This window comes from Coptis chinensis, chromosome 3 (assembly GCF_015680905.1).
Source record: "Coptis chinensis isolate HL-2020 chromosome 3, ASM1568090v1, whole genome shotgun sequence".
NCBI lineage: Eukaryota > Viridiplantae > Streptophyta > Magnoliopsida > Ranunculales > Ranunculaceae > Coptis > Coptis chinensis.
This window is the reverse complement of record NC_141458.1, coordinates 27,868,641-27,888,942: the sequence shown is the minus strand read 5'-3', so window position 1 is coordinate 27,888,942 and position 20,302 is coordinate 27,868,641. Positions and strand designations below refer to the sequence as shown.

The following is a 20,302-nucleotide window of genomic DNA, read 5'->3' as shown; positions in this document are numbered from 1 at the left end:
AGGATGATGAATACAATGTTTGCCGATCGATTGGGTATCATGGAAGTTTACATCGATGATATGGTGGTCAAATCCAAAGAAACACCGACCACCTTCAAAGATTTACAAGAGGTATTCGATAGGCTCGTAAGATATAAATTGAAGTTGAACCCTTCGGTGTTCTTTTGGGTTAGCATCCGAAAGTTCTTAGGATTCGATGACTCGACCGGGTATCGAGGCAAACCCCGAACAGATTCGGGCCATTCTCGAAATGCCCCCACCCTCGAATAAAAAAGAAATTCAGCAATTTCGCCGGTCGTTTTAGCGCCACGAATAGATTTATATCAAAGTATTCGATCGATGCGCCATTTTTTCAAACGTTGAAAGGTGCCTCCGTTTGGAACGAGGGATCGTGATAGAGCTTTTAAAGAAATTAAAGCATACTTGGTATCACCCCGCCCTGTTAGTCCGCAAACCGCCAAGACATTGAATTTATTTGGCGAACTTCGATCGCAGTAAAGTTTAAAGATTGTTTGTGGAAAACCCGAGGAGCCCAATCTACTTCATTAGCAAAATGTTGACCGGATCGAGAGTAGGTATTCTAAAATTGAGAAAATCGCTTTGCCCTTGTGCATGCAAAAGACGCAGACTTAAGCCTTATTTTTCGGGGATGTGTGGTGAAAGTGTATCTGAGAATATCCCCTTCCATGAAGGCACTCGGACGAGCCGAAGAGTTTGGCCGCCTTGGCGATTGGTCTAGCTACCTAAGTGCTTACCACATCTTATATGAGCCTCGCGACCGCAAAAAAGGTCATGCATTAGCTTCTTTGATGGCAGATTTCCGTAGAAAGATATCATGGTTTCACCCGAAGTTATTCGAGGAGGAACAATCGCCAGATTTTCCCAACCACCAACCCGACTCCGTTGAAGAGAATTTCACCGAGGCGCAGTGGGTTTGTATATCTGATGGTTCAAGTAATAGGAAGTGGTCAGGGATCAGTTGTGTGATAGTCGACCCAAATGGTTGCCGAATCGAGAGGTCCGTCCGACTTTGCTTTCCCGCTTCCAACAATGAAGAAGAATATGAAGCAGCAATATTTGGAATGAGAGCGCTATTTCGAAAATGGGGCAAAGGAAATCAATATGGTAATGGATTCTAAGCTAGTTGCTTGTCGGTTTGGAGGGTCATATCAAGCTCGAGATGAGCGAATGGCGGCTTATTTAGATGTGATACGCGATCTCATTTGCAAATTTGAGCGCATCTCAATTTTGCAAAGACCAAGGAATGATGTTCGCACGCCGATGCATTAGCCTACCTTTCAGCAGCCAGCTTGATTCCATTGAACCTCGCAATATCGGGTAGAGTCCGATTCTTCGCCTAGCATTGACCTCCCATTGCCCGATATGCATGGTCGACGCCTACACCGAATCGCGCGGCATTCACGCAGATTTATCTTATATCATACGCCAGAAAGCGCGACAAGCACCAAGAGCATCCCACTCGGGATTCTCCTCACGCCATGAGGGAGGATGATGACATCTCCCCACGGTGGATACTAACTCTGCGATTGGGCGGAAAACGAGGTTGTACAGAAGGAAGACTCTGCAACTGATTCCGAAACGGATCTTGCTGACAATGCTCCCGAAATACCAGATGATCAGTTTTCCAACATTGAGTTAATGGAACTTCTAATTCCCGATTGGCGTCAGAATATGGTTGAATTCTTACGAACTGGAGAACTCCCATTAGATAGGGCTTTATCTGACAAAGTCAAACGGGATGCATGGCAGTTTGTGTTGTTACCTACCTCGGAGGGGGGGTCCTGCCTTTACAAAAAACCCATGGGTTCAGGCCCACTCCTCCGGTGCTTTACTCCTGAACAGGGACAACAGATTTTAAAAGAAATTCATGAAGGCATTTGTGGTAATCATTCTGGTGGTCGGAGCCTCGCTCACAAAGCTCTCACCCAAGGATATTGGTGGCCATATATGCAAAAAAATGCCAAACGGTTTGTCCAAATATGTGTACCATGCCAGAAACATGCTCGGATCATTAAGCTTCCTGCGAATGAGCTTCATCCCATACTTAGCCCTTGGCCATTTGCTAAGTGGGGACTCGACATTGTGGGTCCTTTACCTACGGCCCCAGGTAATGTGAGGTTTCTCTTGGTCGCAACTGATTACTTCACTAAGTGGGTTAAAGCTGCCTCCTTGAGTCGATTCGGTCTTCGACGCGTCAAACGGTTCATCCGGGCGCGATATTGTGTGCCGATTCGGTGTCCCAAATTGAAATGGTATCGCATAACAACGGCGCCCGGTTTGATTCTCAGATCCACATCTTACGCAAAATCCACGAAGATACAACATAACTTCTCCGCACCCTATTATCCCTGTGGAAATGGACAGCGGAAGCAACGAACCGGTTATTCGGATACGTTGGAGAAAAGGCTTGAATCGGCTAAAGGAAACCAAGGTTAAACAGTTACTGGGGGTGCTTTGGGCTTATAGGACAACCCCCGCGTTCAACAGAATGTCACCCTTTTCATTGGCATATGGAATGGAAGCAAGATTCTAATGAAATAATTGCCCCAACAACAACGGTCGCTCACAAGCCATCTCCACAGAGGTCAATATCGACATCTTGGCTCGCGACGAGCCATGGTGGAGGACCTTAGAGGTGAATCCCCGCAAAATCTCATGACTTACCAGATTCTATGAAGCGCAGCTTATGACAAGAAGTTACGCCGCCGACGAGCATTCAAACCAGGCGATTGGGTCTTACGCACAAGGCAAAGGAGCAACGAAGAACCCAACAATGAAACTTCGGTGAGAACTGAGGGGCCTTTTATCATTGAAAGGCTCGCATCCAAAGGTTCTTATTTTCTCAAGAACTTGGCTGGCGATGTCCTAACCAAACCATGGAACGCAGCATTACCATTTTTAAGCTTATTTCACAAGTAATTTACTTATCATTAGTTCCACCAATAAATTTCACATACATTGTACTTTCCTTCCATTTTTCATCAATAAAATTCTTTTCCATTTATGTTGTGTTTTTTAATTTCAAATTGGTCATTTAGTTTTAAATTTACCCGGTGGCGAAGGCAATCCCGCGCCGATTTAAACTGCGTGGTGCAGTGTGCCTACGCCTGGCATCATGGTTCGACAATAAAAATCCAAGAACGATAATGTCTCTCTTTTGGTCTGGGTGCAATTGTTTAGAGTACATCAAGCGTATACCCTTGGTGGCGGAGTCTAAGCTACACTCTAATTTAAACCCAATTACTGAGGCACTTCTGGGTTGCCTATTGGTCTCATCAAGGATCGTCTATGGGAGAATCTTTGCAGTGTAACTACGCTTGTTCGTCAAGTGACTTAGTGGCATTGCTATCGTCGCGGCAACGGTAGACCACCGTATAATATTTTATAAAGATATTACACATATTCTTTCCGTGTTACGTTCACTTTCGCAGGTTCTATGAAGAGAATCTTCCGGATTAGTGTCGAATCGGTTGGAGATGTTGTCCCAATTTCAAAGATTCCACTTCTATTTCTCCTGATTTGGCTTCCATACTTTCATCTGCTACTGACTTTGTTCTTCACACGACACGGATGCAGCATGCGGTTCATTAGTTACTATGTTATTTTGGTGTTATTCCGCGTCACAAACCCCATGTTATTTCTAATGATGAGCTATATACCGGGCCGTGTAACACAAGCGGGGGCATCTTAGTTGATGACCTTTACGAAGTCAGCCATGTCAGCTAGATTTGCCGCATAGAGCATATATAGTTTAAGGCTTGACTATCAAATAATTGATCAGCCACAAGCCCAGTCGTTCAAGACATCTGAAATTCATTAATCGAATAGCCTCCCATGTATTAAACAAAGCCCCATCCAAAGGGCCCATTCCAAAAATAAAAAAAAAATAAAAAAAAATAAAAAAAAATAAAATTGTTCACAGTACTTGCATAGTGCACTTCAACTCTTCACCCTCTCCCACCGGCGACCGGCACCGGCACCCGGAAACTGGCAACCGGCCGATTCATGCGTTTCACCACCGGTTCAGCAGTTTCCCATCCGGTTCGGGCATATTCCAGCCAGTTCAGGCGTTATTTCCACCGGTTCTACAATTTTTCAACCGGTTCCAACATTTTTACCACTGGTTCCTCTATTTTTCAGCCGGTTTCAGCTGGTTTGGGAGTTTTTACAGCTGGGTCACATATTTTTCAGCTTGGCCAGGCGTTTTCCTTGCTGATTTTGGCTTTTCCCTGCCGGGTCAGTGGTCTACAAGCTGGTTCCGGCGGTATTCAAGCCGATTCAGGCCTACTTATATATGGATCTGGCAATTTTTTTCTATTTTCACACCGGGTCAGACTGTTTCCTTGCCGGGTCACTAGTTTTCAGGCCGGTTCAATATATTTTCTTGTCGGGTCAGTAGTTTGCTAGCCAGGTCAGTTCTATTTCTTGAACAGTGCACTTCAACTCTTGACCCTCTACCACCGGCACCGGCCGGTTCAAGTATACTTCCCAACCGATTCAGTCGGTATACATGCCGGTTCTAACAGTTGCCAGGCCGGTTCAGGCCTACTTAGATCTGGGTCTGATGAATTTCCTACATTTTCAAGCCGGGTCATCATTTTTTCTTCCCCGGTCGGCCGATTATTGCTTGCCGGATCAACCGGTTTTCTAGCCAATTTTAGTCTTTTTTCGACCAGGTTAGCCTCTTCCATGGTCATATCATTTAATTGGCCACTCGTTTTACCCACTCAAGTGTTTAAGCTTTTCAAACTTTCTGGCCTATCTCCATTACACGTTCCTTCTTACTTCATTTTGGTTTTTTCGGTACTTTAATTATTCAACACATCATCTTCATCTTCGTTTTGATCATTTGTTGAAGAAGGGGCAATGTGTGTACCCTACGTCATATTTCCGGTCCAAAATATACTCAGACTATGAACCGGGTGTAAGACCAGCGGCGGACCAGTTTGGGGGCAAACACTTTAGATAATCCGGTTCTCTAATCCGTTAGAGTTCACAACGGGTTTAGGGCCCATCCGGGTGGCCCAAGTTCGTGGACCCAATCCGTCCGGATCATTCTGATCCAGTCACTCGATAAGATCCTAATGCAATTCGATAAGATCTTGCACAAGGATAGAATGGAATCTTAGAGAATGATCCTATTTTAGATAGAGTCATGATAGGATTCATGAAAGAATGCAATCTTCGAGAATCACTTTCTTGGCCGCCGCAGGCGGAGATTCTTTGTATATCACGAGGCTTCGCATCCTCCGAACTACGTTTTTAAGAGACTTGATCCCGGATTCCTCACTGGGTACGTAGGCAACCAGAACGTTGGTGCAGTCTCTCTTCCTCAAAAATCCCAATTCCCCATCTCTTTCAAGCCTTCGGAAGCACCATCACATCGGGAGTGTCGAGTTAATGTTTTGCCCCGACACTCACAAATAGAATTTGGTATTCAAAGAAGAACCATCTTCACAATTTCCTCCTTTTTATACTTTCAATATTCTCTCTATCTTCACAATCTAGTGGAGTGCTTTTGAATTATCAATTTTTTTTTGTTGGACTTCAAGAATTGGGAGATTATGTTGAAATTATGTTGAATTGAAGTTTGGTTGTCATTTTGAAATTACTAATCCAAGTTATCTTTTGGTTAATTTGTGGTTATTTTTTCTAGAAAATTTGATGTTATTTTCATTCAATTTGGAGAATTGATAAAAAAAATTTTTAAAAAAAAAAAAAATGAAGAACAGTACCAGACAAATTTGAGGGACCAAACAGTCTCCAGACTGATTACTTTTGGGGTATCCACCACAAATTATACATAACATAAACATGGTCAGGTACTACATAATTTCACGATGCCAAACAGAGCCTATAATCATCAGATGTACGTAGTTTGTCTCATTCATCAAATATCAGAAGAAAGTGAGCATGGGGTAAACCCCTCTTCTGAAATTCAATGACATGTACATGTGCAATCACCTTACCCAATATATGGTGGCTGAACAAATCTTTTTTTAGCTCTTTGCACTTGGCTCGAAACACCCTAGTTGTTACATCTGGCCTGTCTTGTGCTATTTGTCCAGGATGCAATCTTTCATTGACTTCATCCCAGTTTGGATTGCAAGTCATTGTCAGGAAGATGTCGGGTTTGCCAAATTTCCGAACCAAAGCCATTGCATCGTGATATCTTCTGTGCATATCACGGGGACTACCAATGTATGACGCAGGCAAAATAGTCCTTCTTCCAACGTTACCTAAAAAAATATTAATAATATTAATAACAATAATGATAATAATTATAACAATAATAGTCAAATAAACAAACAAATAAATGTAAGTTAATAATAAATTTACTCAAAGATGTTTCTCCAGCAGCAATGGAGTCATATAAGCCCTGGTATAGGTCAGCGCGAAGATTGTCTTGATTATCCCGTATATATCTCAGTTGTTGAGTCGAGATTTTGACATATTGGTCAACCATATATTGTTGAAAAAGTCTTCCACCAATAAGAAACAAGGAGTCGACATGTTCCCTTATCTTAAGGATAAATCAATGTCAAAAGAAAATAAATAAACTAATCGATAAGTGTGAAGCGGAAGTAAATAAGCTACATATAAGCTTTTTAAAATAAAAGTTATAGGAACCAACCTGTAACATGTAAGAGTAGAATTCACGACAATTTATCCAGCGCGAGTCATTGCAGAATATATTTAAATCCCAACCAAAACTACCATAAGGCAGTAAAAGTGGATACTGAAGAGGATCATAAAATCCAGCAGTATCAGGCACATTAAGTAGATACCAGACCGTGTCTCGACAATGATATCTCTGTTGCCCATATCTGAAGGTTCATTAGGACAGACTAAAATAGCAGCAACTTGCGATGAAGTGGGCATTGTGTAGCGATGTCGTTCAATAGAGCTCTCTTTTATATGTAACCGAATGTTATCTATATCTCTGTGTTGTGAAACTTGACAGAGCACACTAACAAAAGGATTGCATCTATCTAACACTTGCTTGAGAATTGCGAAGACCTGTCTATCAAGTGAATTACTCTCAGAGAGTCGGTAGTATAGCTCATTGTCTGTGTCATATATATATGCAGGTATCTCAGTCTATTACCAGCTTCAGGCAATAGCTAGACTACCAATTTTATGGTATATAGATCCAAGTGCTCGATATGTATAAACACCGTCTCTTCCATTAGCTAAGTTGTCATCAATATGTACACCCATTGACGTAAAGGCAAATACATGATTGTACCTTCTTATCTATCTCTTAAATGTTTTCCCACATCGGACTGTGCCGTGTAAAGATACATCAATGGAGGAGGTACATGAGGTAGTGGCAAGTTGACATGTCCATTAAGACAACAGAACTCTCGTGATTCATGAGGGTATAGTTTCGCCTGACAATGGATGCACGCACGCATGCTGCCTAAATGCATACTCTGAAGAGGAGGCGAGTCAGTAAAGTCTCTAGCACAGTTGTGAAATGATCGTTGCCTATTGGATAGTTGTTTCGATCGATTTGATACACCAGATTGAACAACAGGGGGATCATCTGTGATGGTATAATTAAATGAGCTTAGAAAATCTAATATCAATAAATATATAGAATATAAAATAAAGACATAAAGAGGTAAAGAAGAACTTGCAAGAGTAGATAGGTACTGATCGGGGGTCTTCATTCTCATGACCTTCCTCGTATAGGTTCCAATCTCCGAAGTTACTTGAATTTAAATTTTGGAACCCACTAACAACGGGAGTGGAAACCGCTAATGTAAGAATGCAATAAGATCAAATCAATCGCAAAATTGACATGACATTAAACATGTATTATTAAACATGACATTAGATGAGAATACAAACAGGCAACACACATGTATAATTAAACATAACATTCATAGAACCTTGGCTAATATCCAAAACAGGAGTGTAAAGATGACCTCCAATCCTAGATACTTCCGACTCCAAATGTCGTTGCAAAATGTTAAAAAGCTGAGATGTATCTAAGTTTTATGTAGTCAATTGTTTGTCTAAAAAAATAAAATAAAATAAATAAAACAATTATAATTAATTAATAATTAATTAAACAAAGATGAATAAGTGTAGTTATGTAGTAAGTGTAGATGGCTGACCAAGGCCAAGTGAAGAACTATGATGCAAAATGAAAGGAAGAGTTGGATCTTGGCTAAATTCGTTATTGATGGAATCGGGGACACACTAACCTGCAAGACATGGTAAGGTAAGTGTATGTGAGTAAGCTCAAGGAACGAACAAATAACTGTATAGAAAACAATAATATAACAGTATGTACATACCTGAATGATCAGATGTTAGTGAGCTTGCACGCCCCGAAGACAATTGCGTATCGGTTTCAGAACGAAGAATACATTGAAGCATGGGATCTTTGCCAATTATATTGTCAATGGAAGGGGAGACATGCTGGCCTGCAAGACACAGTGAGGTATATGAGTACTTGAATAAAAGCAGGGATCAAACAATTAAGTGTTTACACAAAAATTATATAACAACAGTATATACACCTGAATTAAGGGATGCTAGCAAGCTTGTTTGATCTGAAGTCAAATTTTCAGCACCAGTCAAAGACAATCGACGTGCTCTAGCCCGATTCCTCACACGTTCCCTGGAAGATGCAATTTGTTCATCACTCATATTTCGTCTACGTTTTTTGTATTGTGAGCGCCAACGTTCCCTCTGAATTTCTTGTTGCTCCTTGGACATCATCTTACGACGCTCTCTATACCGATTTCGCCGTTGTTCCAACTAAGTATTTCTGTCAGCGACAATCTATTCATCACTCATATTTAGTATGTGTTCTCTGTATCGTGAACTCCAACGTTCCCTCTGAATTTCTCGTTGCTCCTCGGACATCATCTCGCAACGCTCTCTATTACCGATTTCATCGTTGTTCCAAATGAGTATTATTATTATTATTAGATAATTGATTGGCGTCCAAATTAGCAGCCATTGTGTACATATATATTTCCAAATTTAACTGGCGTGGGATAGTACTCCTCAAAATGAACAACCGGGTATATATAGCTTTAATTTAACAATCGGCACATTCATTGCAAATGAAAGACGTATTAACAAAAGTATAATTATTGGATGAAGCTTTCATCAGGTATGAAAGATGTATCAACAAATTAAATTAAATCAGCACAAACCTACATACATGGATGGGGTGCATATCAAAGCGGCTTTAAATAGAGATGAAGCATCTGTCAAAATGGATTAGAGAAAGAATCCCAGCAATCCCAAGATAACCACATCCAGTTGAACCAACGAAACAACTCCCTTCACTATATGTTTTGCAAAACGTGATTTCAGGTTCGTATATTTATTAGTATATAGAGTCCTTTTAATTGTCAATGAAGTTAAATGAGAATGGGGAAGGAGAAGGAGAAGGAGAGGTTTCAGGTTCGTATATTTATTGAAAATATACAGTCCTTTTAATTGTCAATGAAGTTAAATGAGACTGGGGAAGGAGATTAACTAAAATTGGGGAAGTTAAATGAGAATAGAGAAGGAGAAGGAGAAACTAAAATTGGAGAGTCGGTGAATTCGTAAAAATAAAAGAGTCTAGAAGGTTTAGGGGCAAAAACATAATAAAAAGTGACGAAGAAACGATGAGATACATAAAAAAAATATTTCACTATTGTCTTACTGTAGATCAGGGCGTGATTATTAAAATATTTTAGATAAAAGGCCTATTGGGCCGAACCGCATTCATGCCCAAATTACACATATCCAATAAGTGATCTCATAAAACCGGGTCCAGAAACCGTGTTCATCCACCGTTAATCTACATCGTGACAACATCTCAAACTTATTATCCTAATCCCAATACAAATAAACGGTGAATAAACACGATTGTATGAATTTGACCCAAATACCCCTCACTCTATCTCTCTGTATTTTTTTTTCTTTCTTCTTGACAAAACTTTGAATCATAAAAAAAAAAAAAAAGATGGCATCAAGATATTGGGTAGTATCACTCCCCGTTCAAAATTCAGCAACCTCATTATGGAGCCGTTTACAAGAATCTGTTTCCAAACAATCATTCGACACTCCTCTCTATCGTGTAATTTAAATTAAATTAAATTTAACCAGATCCAATCTCAATTTCATTTGAATTTGAATTTGAATTTGAATTTCATTTTATGTTTTTGCAGTTTAATGTACCTGATCTTCGTGTGGGCACTTTGGATTCTCTACTTGCTCTATGTGATGATCTTGTTAAGGTAATAATGTTTTTTATATGTGGGTTTTATAATTGGAGTTTTGTGATTGAATTGTTTTTTTTATTTTGTTGGAATATAGTCGAATAATTTTATTGAAGGAGTGTCGAATAAGATACGAAGACAGATCGAGGAATTTGAGAGGGTGTCTGGTGTGGAGAGTAGTGCTTTATCTGTTGATGGAGTTCCTGTTGATTCTTATCTCACTAGGTATTGACATTTTATGTATTTATTTATTTGTTTAATTAGAATTGTGATTTAAGGTGAATTGAGGTTTGAGTGTTTGTTGGAATGATGATAGGTTTCAATGGGATGAAGCAAAGTATCCTACAATGTCGCCTTTGAAGGAGATTGTGGATAATATTCATGTTCAAGTTGCTAAGATCGAGGATGATCTTAAGGTAATTATTGTCCTTTTTTTTGTTTGTATTTGCAATGTTTGGATTAGAGATTTAAAGACTGGGAAGAAATGTTAGGGATCACATTGTTTTACCTCTTCGTTTGGATAATGAGGTGCATTTTTAAAAAAATTGTTAACCAGTCTAGAATGCTTGCTTTGTTGTATAATAGAAAATCAAGTATGGTTTTGAATTGGTCCTCTGTAATTGTACACAAATAGAGCGATAATTACCTCATTTGTAAAAATGATAGGAATTGAGAAAGTTAGTAAGAAAAATTCTACACACCCAATATTTCATTGTGCTGTTTGTTGCTGAGTTAAGAAAAGATAATTAGTAGCTAGAGAACTGGTCATTGAAGAGTAAGGTGGTGTTTGTGTCAAATGCTGAATCAAGAACTCAGAAGTGGTCCACCTTCACGTCGTGGATCACCAACCAGTCATGTTTTCTGCATACTGGTGCTGAATGGAATTAAATGAACTAGTTAGTTGTAAACACCTATTCAGGGAACAGAATCCCTGTGGCAAACACTTTTGAACCACAACGTACATCCCCGATTTCCACGCATGAAACTTATATGCTCCAAACCCTTCAGGTGTACCCAAAGTCCAATCTGTTGGTGGATGAAATATTTGTTACAAAAGTAGGTTAGGATCGGTGTCATGAAGAACTGGGGTTTATTGTGGTAGTTTCGAAAAGGTCAACTTGTGGTGGAATAAAGCAGCACCAGGGTGCCTTTTTGTTGTTCATAGAGATGAAATTGGGAGTTGTTATCAGGGTTTATCTTTTCTGAGTTATACACAGTCTGATTAGTATTAAACTGATTCCCAAAGTACATCCAAACCCTCGTTTTAGATAATGGGGCTATAAATCTGCACCGCAGTAGTCATGATAATAGTGCAACCCCAGGCACATTTTTTGGTTTTTGGCAGGAGAACCAGATCTCCCACATTTTATGGTTATTTTTATGATTTTATTAATTTCCTTTATATTGTTTCTTCTTCCAGGTCATTAAATTGTTGCCTGTTCTCTAGGCATTGCTTGTATATACATGTCTAAAATGTTAGGAGTTAGGACCATGGATACCAAATTGTATACATTTTTTTTTACATAGATATTAATATTTTTTCATGCATATTTTCATACACATATGAGGCATAACCTTTTCTAACCTGCATGATTTGTGCCAGGTACGTGTTGCTGAGTATAACACTATCCGCAGTCAGCTTAATACAATTAACAGAAAGCAAGGTGGAAGGTATGATCACTTCCCTAGGCAGAAGCCTTGTTTACAATGAAAACTCCAGTCTGGACTTTGAGTTATTCTTGAAATTTTTATTGCATCCCGAAGCTATTACATGTGTTCTCTCTGTATTGATGTAGGGCAGTTTGTATCAAGATTTGATGTGGCTAACTTAAGTCTTCTCATTGCAGTTTAGCTGTCCGAGATCTTTCTAATATAGTGAAGCCAGAGGATATTGTTACTTCGGAACATTTAGTGACACTTCTCGCAGTTGTTCCCAAGTATTCACAGAAGGACTGGTTGTCAAGCTATGAGACGTTGACTACTTACGTGGTAAGTTTTCCTTCGTTTTTCGTTCCTTTTTCCCTTTTTTTATGTTTTTTTTTACTGATTGAGAACTAAAGTAAAAGTTAAATTACCCACTTTAGCAATATGGAGAGAAAAGGTTCAACATAAGGACTTCAAAGAACCATTTACTGCTCTTAAAGACCACCAAACCTGCTCTTCCTGAATCTCAAGAGGAAAAAATATTAGTTTTTATTGTCACCTGAGCTGAATTTACTGATTTGATGTACATAAAGTGGACTTTTTATTGGGTAGCTCAAAACTGATTTTGGCATATTCAAAAAGTTGCATTACTTCCATAAAGCAAAAGGCTTCTTGATAATAACGAAGCACTCTTTAGTTGCATGTATTTGTTATGTGCCAGTGAAGCAAATTTGGAAGTGAGAAGTACAGCAAAAAAAAAGGAAAAAACGGCGTTAAAAGATAAATCCGTCTGAACCTTGAAATTCATAACAGTGCAAAATAGTACATCATATAAAGTATTGTAGGGTTGGTTCTTTAGTATAAACTCAATGTCCAATGAAAAGTGGTTTCATAAATGTTATAAATATTCTTTCAAGTCAAGTTATGAATAGTGAATAGTGTATGGTCGCTTCGAATTTGTTTTACCGATAAAAAAAAAAGTTGTGAATAGTGAATGAGCACGATGATTAGTGCAGCTTCTGATGCATAAACGTTACTGAGGTTAGCCTTAAGTCAAAAGATTTGATTTCTCATTTGCTGTCAAATTCTATTGCGTAGCCGCAGACAAAGGCAGACTACGGAATTAGGGATAACCACATAGAGGGAGCATGAGTTGCTTTTTGAAAAACGCTACGAGTAGGTCAAAAAAGGACATGGTGAGAGGGGATCATGGATGTATGATTGTTGTGGGGTTTTTTTAGGTGAGTGTGAGGTGGACTGAGGAGGAATTGAGGGTAGGTAGAAAATTAGATGTTGGGGATTTAGATTGGTCAGAGGTATTAAAAAAATCACTAGAACTTATCTTTGGTTTCAGATTGATCATCTAAAGTAAATAAAGAAACATTTGGAGTTTTCCTTTTTCTCAAGCATTGGAGCATCAAACTGAAACCAATTGGCAATGGGAGTGGCCACAGGATACATATACTATTTTGCAAGGCTTTTAATATCCCATGTCGAACTAAACTAAGCATCTCAACACGCTCTTTCACGTTTGGTGTTACTTGGGCCTAAAATGTGGACACGCTCTTTCCGAGGTCCGTGCTATGCCTTCTCGCTGAAGTTTCTTTTATCTGCGAAAGTAAACTTTGGGTGGAGGACCTCCCCCTGTGATTAAGAAAGTGGTATACTGGTTTGAAATTTTCTATATAGAGACCTGAGACTCTGACTTACCTTTTTGCTGATCATGTATTCTTATTTTCTAGAGCTACACTTCTGTTGAATCTTAAGAACTTATACCCGTAAGATGTGGTCAGTGGTCACACTATTTCAACTGTTGGATTATAGACCTGTTGACCTAGCACACTGATGTTAACATTCATATATTTCTACAAGTGGCCGCAATCTCTTTTGTGCATGCATATTGGTGCCGATGATGTATTCATGCTCTATAAGCTACTATTATTGCCTAATCTAGAGAATTTGTAACGAAATTTAAAATATGGTCATGCTGTTTCCTATGTTGGATTGTAGACCTTTTGGGCATGCTTATTTGCAACTTCATTCAGTGAAAGGTGTGCAAATGGCCATATTTGTTTTTGTTGGAGAATACGAAAAATGTTGTAATTCAACTTATTAATCAAGCTAAACTATTTTAGGTGCCCAGGTCCTCAAAAAAGTTGTATGAAGACAATGAATATGCTCTTTACACTGTAACATTATTTGGTCGGGTGGCTGACAACTTCCGAACAAGTGCTCGTGAAAAAGGATTCCAGGTGAGGTTCATTAACAAAGGATATTTTTTTACCTGTAAAATTAATTATTTTCAACGTTATTACCAGTGGTATTATCGTCTAAGTAAGTTGTTGTTTCACTGATAGTTGGGCATGATGTTATGGAATATGTAGTATAATTTGGTTTAGATTTTTAGTGTATGAATTTAAATTCAGATATTCTTATTGTTATTCAGATTCGTGACTTTGAGTATAGTCCGGAAGCACAAGAAAGCCGGAAACAAGAGTTAGAAAGACTGTTGCGCGATCAGGAGTCATTGAGAAGCTCTCTTCTGCAGTGGTGTTATACCTGTTATGGAGAGGTATGCTTGTTTTTGCAAGTATTCACAATTTTTTGGCTACACTTGGTATAGAAGAAAAGGGTGTAGGGTAAGTGTGGACCGACGGAGTAGAATATTGAGCTTTGAGGGGGTTGAATTGTGGTCGTATCCTGGTAAAAGCTCACCTCAAAATCATGGCATGGAAGCCAAATTCAATCAAAGTATTATAAGTTGTAATGGAAGCATAGTTTCAATTTAGTTTGTGTCATCTTTGATTGTGATTTAGGTCGTAACGCCACCTACCTAGTCATAACGACAGGCACTATAGTACCTTTTTAACCAACAAAAGTTCTGCTTTGCATCATGCATACACTTTTTTGTTAGTTTCAGCTATGTTTATTACACTCTGTCCCACTTTCTGCACCTTTTGAAAATGTCACATCTCATCAGTATCTTTAACCCCTTTTTAGATCAGAATCGTGTCATCATATGCTATAGAAGTATGTGTCCTGAGGGTTTTTCCTTAACTATGTTCAATTGGGGTGCTTTACTTTAATTTGATGGATATTTCAAGGGTTGCAAAATTTAGACTAACCAAAGCATGTTTTGAAGTTAATAGTGGTCCTACTTTGACTTGGAGTTGCATGTGTTTGCATTTATGATATTTCTGAAATTTTGCCAACCTACTTGTATGATTTGAAAACTGTTTGTATGATCTGGACTCTATACGCCCTGTTTGTTTTGTGACACTAATTTGCAAATTGCATATATATGTAAATTTCACCCTGTTGCCTTGCATGGTTGCACTACATCTAACTTATATTTTGCTTGGTCAGGCAAGAGCAATCTATTACTTACACCTCTTATAATTCTTCTTCTTCTTCTTCTTCTTCTTCTTCTTTTTTCGGATTTTTAATATATTTTTCCTCTTTTCGTGCTTAGAAATAAAAAAGAAGTCTGCTATCTTCATTGAAACTAGTCAAATGGCTGGCTAGATGAGTATTGTGGTGGCAGTGTTGCAGCGACACCCCATATGGCAGCGGATTGAGTGTGAGACAATCGAGGATTTGAAGAGAAGAAAACCAGAAAAAAGAACCCAAATTTGAAGGAATTCAAAAATACTGAAAATTGTTTGAAGAAAACCCTGAAAAATCCAATTGTTTCTTTTAGAGAACAAAAGGAACAATTGTTATATAAGAAAACTTGAAAATCTATTTTATTCTTGAACTGGCAGTGCAACAAAGAATTGATTGTATTCCTTACTCGGAAGTTGAATATAATTGAGTGAAATGCAACTTGTTACTGTGTACCAAGCAGAGCATATAAGCATATAGGAAGGAGAAGGGACGGGGGAAGGGTGATCTGTCATCTGTCACAGTCCTACTTAAACCACTTGGTTTGAGTTGCTATTTAGAGAAGGTTCAACTTTGTAGTTGTGGACTTGTGGTGGTTGTTGCAAGTCTTGTTCTTAGCCGACTTAAATGCCAGAGTTGGTCAATTCTGGCCTTTTGTATATATATACAGTTTTGCTCTTATGCGGACTTCCCGCACAAAAAAAAAATTCAGACCTAAACAACTCTCGTGACCCGCCCTTTTTTAATTCTCTCTCTCTCCTCTCACTCCACTTGCCCTTCCGACCCCACACACTCCCTCCGCTATTTCTCATAGTTTTTCCTTAGTTACAAGATCCTTGTATACAAGGTGCCGCACCCGCTCCAAAACCTCGATTTTGTGCTCCCTATTAGGATCCTCCTCGGAACCTCGCTCAAAATTAGTTTCATTTCCGTATGATATAGCTCATTCTTGAGTATTCACTTATTTAAAATAACTTTTTTCATTTACATAATAAGATTAAGATAATGAATAAAAACTGATGCATTTGACATTTCATAGCAGTATAAATTTGGATTTCTCTGTTTTAATTATAAGAAATCTAACAATCTACTCACTAGTTTTACTACAAAAGGTGTAAAAAACAAATAGAAATCTTCCTAGGAAAAGGATATAGAACTCATATCAACAGTGAACTCTATTTCATATTTGTCATGCTTCCAACAACATATTCTATGGTAACTTTCTTTCTTTCTTTATTTATTTTTACACATATTAGACACCCCTTTGCCGCTCCCTATCCTATCTTTTTTAAAACACCCGTTTTCCCCGCATCCGCTCCCGATCCCGCACCCACACTCGCTCCCGCTCCGTGCAACTAAGAGTTTTTCTCAGTTTCTCTCTCCTATCTTTTTTTTATCTTTGCAACCCAACTCTCAAATTCCCCCTGATCTCTTCCTTGAAACCCAATCTTTGAATCCCATGCAAGTGAATATACTAGTACTCGAGATGAAGACGAAAAAGAGGAAATCAAAGAAGATTACAATGAGGAAGAAGCATATTATGAAGAAAATGATAGAGAAGGAAGAGGATTAGTTAATGAACTATGTGAAGGGTATGCCAGTGCCGGAAGGGAAGCACCTCCGCTTTCCAGAGGAGTAAGGTTTTAATTTTATGGCTCCTTGGTTGGTTAAAAAGATAGAGTGTCTTTCTCGACACCATTTTCTGAAGTTTTTATTCTGTTATTGTTATCTTTTGAGGGGCTGCTGTTGGAGCCATATCTGGAGCGGTTTTCTCGATTGAAGTCTTTGAGTATTCTCTTCTTATGGAATTTGGATAAAACACGAGTTGGGTGTCTTCTCTCTTTGGTGGATGTCATTGCAAGCCTACTAAGTGGAAGATTAGTACGAGAGCGAATAAGGCCCTGCAATGTTGAATGCATCTCAGAGTCGGATGGGTGCCATTGACACTAGTTTGGTGGAGCCAAGGGGTTGTCAAAAGAAATAGTTGAGATAATACCAAAAATCAAAGTCACAAATAAGAACAATGTGGATGCTTCAGGAGACAGAATTTCCTGTTCAGTATGCCTTTTAGCTTTCTGTCACCACGTTTCATTTACCATGCATCGATAAGTGGCTTATGAAACAAGGTTCCTGTCCACTGTACCGAAGGGATCTGTAGAGTGGAGCACCATTACGTGACTCATAAGCTGTTATTTCCTCTCCCCAACAGAGTGGCATCATCCCTTATCCAGTATTTACACTGTGTAAGTTTTGTGTACCACTAGTGTTAGACTTAGACTTTGGAACGAAATGGGTAATCGAAATTCGAAAGTTCAAGCGATCAACTTCAAGTTTCTATCGGATTGCTCTTGATTGGTTTTTCAATTATTTGGGTTTGGGGTTTATCAAATCAAAGAAATGACACTGAACTTGGTTAATGAGGAGATATTTTTAGTTCTATGTTGTCGTCCTTGATAAATCAGGAAGAGAGAGAGAGCAGGGAGGCAGAAGTGTTTTTCAGTTGTTTCCTTTTTCATACGATTGAGAGGAGAGAGAGAGTAACACGTGAGATTTCTTTTTTAGTTTGAGTCCGTTCAAGTCCGTAGTTTAGCAGTCCGTATAAGAGCAAAATTGTAGATATATGTATATATATATAGGGGGGGAAGGGGAGGGAGAGCTAGAGCCACTCTCTCTCCAGCCACATCCTACCCCCTCCCAAGATGTACAAAATGTATTAGGACTTGATTTTTTGTGGATATGATGACAAAAAATCATCCTATTTGGATTTGTCTAACCTTGCGAAAACTAGTGTTCAATTTTAAATTTTTATCTAACGGTTCAGAATTTTCCGATTTCATAAGAACATTTTATTAGGTTAGACATATTTGAATGAGCCGAAATTTTGTGGCCATGTTACTCATGGTGGGGAGATCATATTTACAAAATATCATCCCTTAATTCAACTTTTAAGTCCACATTTCTCTTGGGAGTGGGTACGATGTGGCTGGAGAGGGAGTGGTTCTATCCCCCAACTCGCGTTTCATCTCCATTTGAAACATCTCTTTGGCAAAGGTTTGTTGTAGTTGGTCGTGAAACCTTCCGTATATGTATACAATGAGGCTGTAAGAGAATGTGGCTCTATCTCTGAATCTATAATATTTTCCTAAAATCATTCTGGTGCACTTGTTATTATTATTATTATGTTATGTTGCCTGCTGGATCTTCCAAGCTCCTTTTACTATTATTATTTCTTTTATATTGATTATTACTTGCACACCTCAAGTTAGTTTAATTTGAAAATCTCTTTAACATTTTATTACAGGTATTCAGTGCCTGGATGCACTTTTGTGCTGTTAGGATCTTTGCAGAGAGCATTTTAAGATACGGCTTGCCACCTTCATTTTTGGTACCCAAGCTTTTCAGTACACCTCAACTTTTTATGATATTTCAGTCTCAAATACTTACCGAGGAGTTTGGTTTCAGGCAGTAGTACTGGCTCCATCAGTTAAAAGCGAGAAGAAAGTACGATCAATCCTAGAAGGCGTCTGTGACAGCAGAAATAGGTATGACTTTTTACGATTCCAGTTACTATTATATAACACAGCTCACTTTGGTTTTTCAACCACGATGGGCGAGAAGAGAGGTCGAGTCATAGTACACATGAAGAATTATTAGATCCACCTCATTATAGTGGACACCATTATGAGAAGAGATTTCCCTTAAATGAAATTTCCTGACACATTTCTAGCACCTGCCCATTTTCTGAACTGAGTGTTTTCTTCTATTTTTAATATTTCACATATCTCTACCCAATTTTTTGCTGTTCATCAGAGTTCCGGTTCATCCCTTTGGTTATAATAGCAGGGGGCCGCTTTTAATCCCTTTGCAGATCTTTCCAGATTGATAGCTTTTATAACAACACCAGTATATTCATTTTGGTTTTCTTTCCCGAATCCCAAACCTACATTTTTGTTAAGCAGGAGGTGCTGCCCAGAACAGGGTATAAACAATCTTAAATCAACTCTCTTCTGATAACACCTATTCTCAATATACACTTGGACCAATGCTCGTCCATAATAGATTTGCGTCCTCCCTTCAAGCATTTCCTTTTCAATTTTTCATTGGATGTGCATCTTTAATGTATGCATCTATCGTCTGAGCGCTGTGTAGCTACACAAGTGTTTGTTTTTGGACTCTGTTCTGTACATGTGTTGCGCCAGTGCTGCTGGGAGAAATGCTACATGGACTCCCAATTATTACTGAAAATACACCGTCTCAGGTCCAGTTTACAAATTTGGTTGATTATTTTGCAGCAACTTCTGGAGTTCAGAAGAAGAAGTAGGTGCAATGGCTGGTCTAGGAGGCGACACCGATACCCATCCATATGTATCTTTCACTATCAACTTGACCTGATCTCAATCAGGCGTGATTTCTCCAGCTGAGGCTTAATTTTAGTCTGCAATAAGATTGGATATGGATCTGAGGAGGGGTACTGTATATGTTCATGACCCAATTCTTTTGTTGTTTCTTTATAGAACTTATTGCATAATCTTGTTGTTAGACACGATTTGGAACATGTATTCTAAGAGCGATTTGATACTTGAAGATGGACCTTACCATCATAAGAATTCAGAATCTAAAATATTTTAATGAATTATTATAATTCCCTGTTTTGAAACGTACAATGTTGTCTTGCCTGCTGATTTGGTTCAATGGGGTGATGCATGGTGCCCAAGTAGATCGGTGCATTAAAAGTACTTGCTACAAAAAATTTGATCGATTGAAGCAGCTGGACTTTAGGCTCTCCAGTCTTGACCACCTTATCGTGCCAAAAAAGAGCATCTATATATGCTTAATTTTTTTATCAAGAAATAAAGAAATAAGTCAAAAGGCCAATTTCTAATTTTAATCATAGTACAGCTTGGTTTTGAAACTATTTATAAGGACAATTTTTTATTTATAAATACTAGAAAAACCATATTTCACGTTTTAATTATTAATTAAGATAGACTTGATTTTTTTTTCCAATTTTACCC

General features: G+C 38.6%; 1 protein-coding gene and 1 pseudogene across 1 annotated transcript; both read left to right on the top strand.

The window, feature by feature from the left end:
- Window positions 1-9,829: 9,829 nt before the first annotated feature.
- On the top strand, window positions 9,830-19,944 carry DET3 (vacuolar ATP synthase subunit C (VATC) / V-ATPase C subunit / vacuolar proton pump C subunit (DET3)). Its single transcript, XM_086601302.1, has 11 exons — window positions 9,830-10,117; window positions 10,209-10,277; window positions 10,357-10,484; window positions 10,576-10,675; window positions 11,863-11,930; window positions 12,107-12,248; window positions 14,039-14,155; window positions 14,350-14,475; window positions 18,589-18,672; window positions 18,750-18,829; window positions 19,580-19,944. The coding sequence occupies exons 1-11, from the start codon at window positions 10,004-10,006 to the stop codon at window positions 19,677-19,679; spliced, it is 1,128 nt and encodes a 375-aa protein (XP_086457428.1). The 5' UTR covers window positions 9,830-10,003; the 3' UTR covers window positions 19,680-19,944.
- Window positions 16,864-17,594, top strand: LOC147508961 (NEP1-interacting protein-like 1 pseudogene; annotated as a pseudogene).
- Window positions 19,945-20,302: the final 358 nt, after the last annotated feature.